General features: G+C 44.4%; 1 protein-coding gene across 1 annotated transcript; it reads right to left on the bottom strand.

The window, feature by feature from the left end:
- Positions 1-1219: 1219 nt before the first annotated feature.
- On the bottom strand, positions 1220-2217 carry LOC105047257 (fasciclin-like arabinogalactan protein 6). Its single transcript, XM_010926101.4, has one exon. The coding sequence runs from the start codon at positions 2184-2186 to the stop codon at positions 1449-1451; it is 738 nt and encodes a 245-aa protein (XP_010924403.1). The 5' UTR covers positions 2187-2217; the 3' UTR covers positions 1220-1448.
- Between the last annotated feature and the right edge of the window lie 275 nt (positions 2218-2492).

Raw genomic sequence — 2492 nt, 5'->3', positions numbered from 1 at the left:
TATAACCACATTTCTCCACCCTCCTGTTAATATTTTGATTGCACGTCGGACTTTACGTGTTGAATATTTCATGCAATGCCTGACCGTAGCAATGGACCCAAAGCCAACGGATATAAAGGCATGTATTTACCGCAGGGTGACAGACGGAATCCTCACGAACTTAATAATATAAGCCAATAGCCAGCTTCTATATCTCATCTCTTACCCCTTGAGCAATTCAGTACTAATCGTCTTCGACCAAGTCAAGAAGCTAACTAGTCAAGTTTCCATCAGGTGACAAACTATGGAACCAACTTTAAACATTGCTTGTGATTTTTTGGCCTTGAGACAGATTCATTTGGCTGGGTTAATTAACGATATGGGGTAGGGAAATATTTGACGCAGATGTAGATTTGCTTGGAATACCATTTCTCATACGATATTCCAAAGATAAAACCTCTACTCTTCCTGAAAGTAATTGATAACTTTGGGTCATCTACCATGCCAAATTAATGTTGACCAGGCACGCAACCTAGCCGATGCAACAACTAGTTTCTAAATAATCTTATCTGAGAATATAGACAGCAGTATGTTTGGACTTTAATTGGAGCAAGGAGAGAGCATCACTTGTGTTTTTTTATTAACGAAACTTGTTTTCGGTTGGTTAACTAGTTGGTGATGATATATACTTCAAAGATGCCAACGCATGAAATCTATACCGTACCTAAGGTAATTAATACATTTGATCTGAAACTCTGCATGATGATAAAATTTTCTGCCACATAGTTTAAGGTTATTTTATAATGAACGTTACATAAACGATGGAAGTATCGGATAGGCAGTAGGCAAGCGCCAGTGAGATGTTGATATGTTCCTCTCCTTTCTCGTAAGAAGCCTCAGCAGCCATATATATGAACCACTCCCATATGCCAGCAAGAACAAGACTAATTATAAAGGTTACTATTAATCTCAAAATCATGGTACTATTTTTTAGTTCAAAATTTTGGGTTTTGAAAGCTTGACATTTGTTAGTTTCAAATTTATAAATAACTTACAAACTTCATATTCAATTGAATATAAAACAATAACTTGCAATTTAAAAAACATGAAAAATCATGACACAACATGCATGATTTTGTTGTGCATCTAAAAGTACCTACAGCCATTTCTTTTATAGAGATTGGTATATATCGTTTCATCTCATTTTATTTCATTACTTTCATCCAGTCTTAACATCTGATTTCATAAGATCCAAAGATGGAAACCAGAATGCATTAATAAATCACGCGAAAACCCTAAACCAAAAAAAAACAAAAAAAAATTATTAAAGGGAGGAAAAAAAAAATCCAAAGAATAGACAGGTACACACTAACAAAAACATCAAAACGCAAACTGGCACAATTGCATGCAACCAACCAACAATGCGACACAACGCAATGCAGTCCAATGAAGCAGAACTCATTCACTCTTTACAAAAGACTTCCAATGATGCCCATCACCCACACTACCCCAACCACAAAACTCCACCCTGCTCCCCTCCCTTTCAAACCGACTGCCGCCGACGGCCCATCTGCCGTGGGGCTCCTGTCACTCTTCCCAGGCTTCTCCTTTTCCGGCGCCGGGGCCGGCGCCGGTGGCTTGGCCCCAAAGAGCTCATAAGGCAGCAGGACTCTATCGACGGAGTAAACCGCGAGCGGGAAGTCGGATTTAAGCGTGTTGCTGATGGGCGTGTCGACGACGCCGGTGGAGACGTTCGCTTGGCTCGGCGTGCTCGTCACGTTGATGGTGTAGACGCCACCGTTACTGCCCGACGCCTGGGTGCGAACCGGGTTGCTGGTGGTCTGAAACGTGGACAAGCTATAATAGCGAGGGAGGACGTGGTAGAGGACGAGTGCAACTTGTTGTTGTTGGCTGAGGCTGTTGAGGGTTCCGGCTTTGAGGGTGTTGAAGGCGTTGTCGGTGGGGGCGAAGACGGTGAGGCCATTGAAGGAGTTGTTGAGCTGGCTGTTGATCTGCTGCTCCACCTGGGTTGCCCGGAGGAGGCGGATGAGGGTGTTGTACTGGCCGCCCTTCTCCAGGACGGCGGTGAGGTTGAGGGGGGCCGGGGTCGGGGCGGGGGCCAGCGGCTGGGCTCGGGCGCCGGAGGTGGTGAAGGCGAGCAATGTGGCTAGTACGAGTGCAATTGTGGTGGTAGTGGTGGAGGCCATGGTGGTGGTGGTGGTGGTGGTGGTGGTGGTGGTGGTGGTGGAGTGGGAGGAGAGAAGCGTATGTGGGATATATGGAGAGAGGTAGGTTTGTGAGCTCGCTGGAATGAGCTGGATATGACGGGGTAGGGTAGAGGGAGAGAGGGTTTTGCACTTTTCGTATTTTTTTAATATATAAAATGCCTTTTTGGTACATTTTTAATAGAATATATAAGACGTGGTGGTTGCTATGTGTATCCAAATGGTTCATGGGGATTATTTCAATATGTTTGGTGGAGACGAGATTGGTCCGAGGCTCCTACTCCAATA

This window comes from Elaeis guineensis, chromosome 6, assembly GCF_000442705.2.
Source record: "Elaeis guineensis isolate ETL-2024a chromosome 6, EG11, whole genome shotgun sequence".
NCBI lineage: Eukaryota > Viridiplantae > Streptophyta > Magnoliopsida > Arecales > Arecaceae > Elaeis > Elaeis guineensis.
Note: the sequence above shows the minus strand (reverse complement) of the source record. Positions and strands in the feature narration are given on the sequence as shown.

What these genes read in the sequence shown, in the direction of transcription:
- LOC105047257 (XM_010926101.4), bottom strand. Translation starts at nt 2,186, where the DNA reads ATGGCCTCCACCACTACCACCACAATTGCACTCGTACTAGCCACATTG.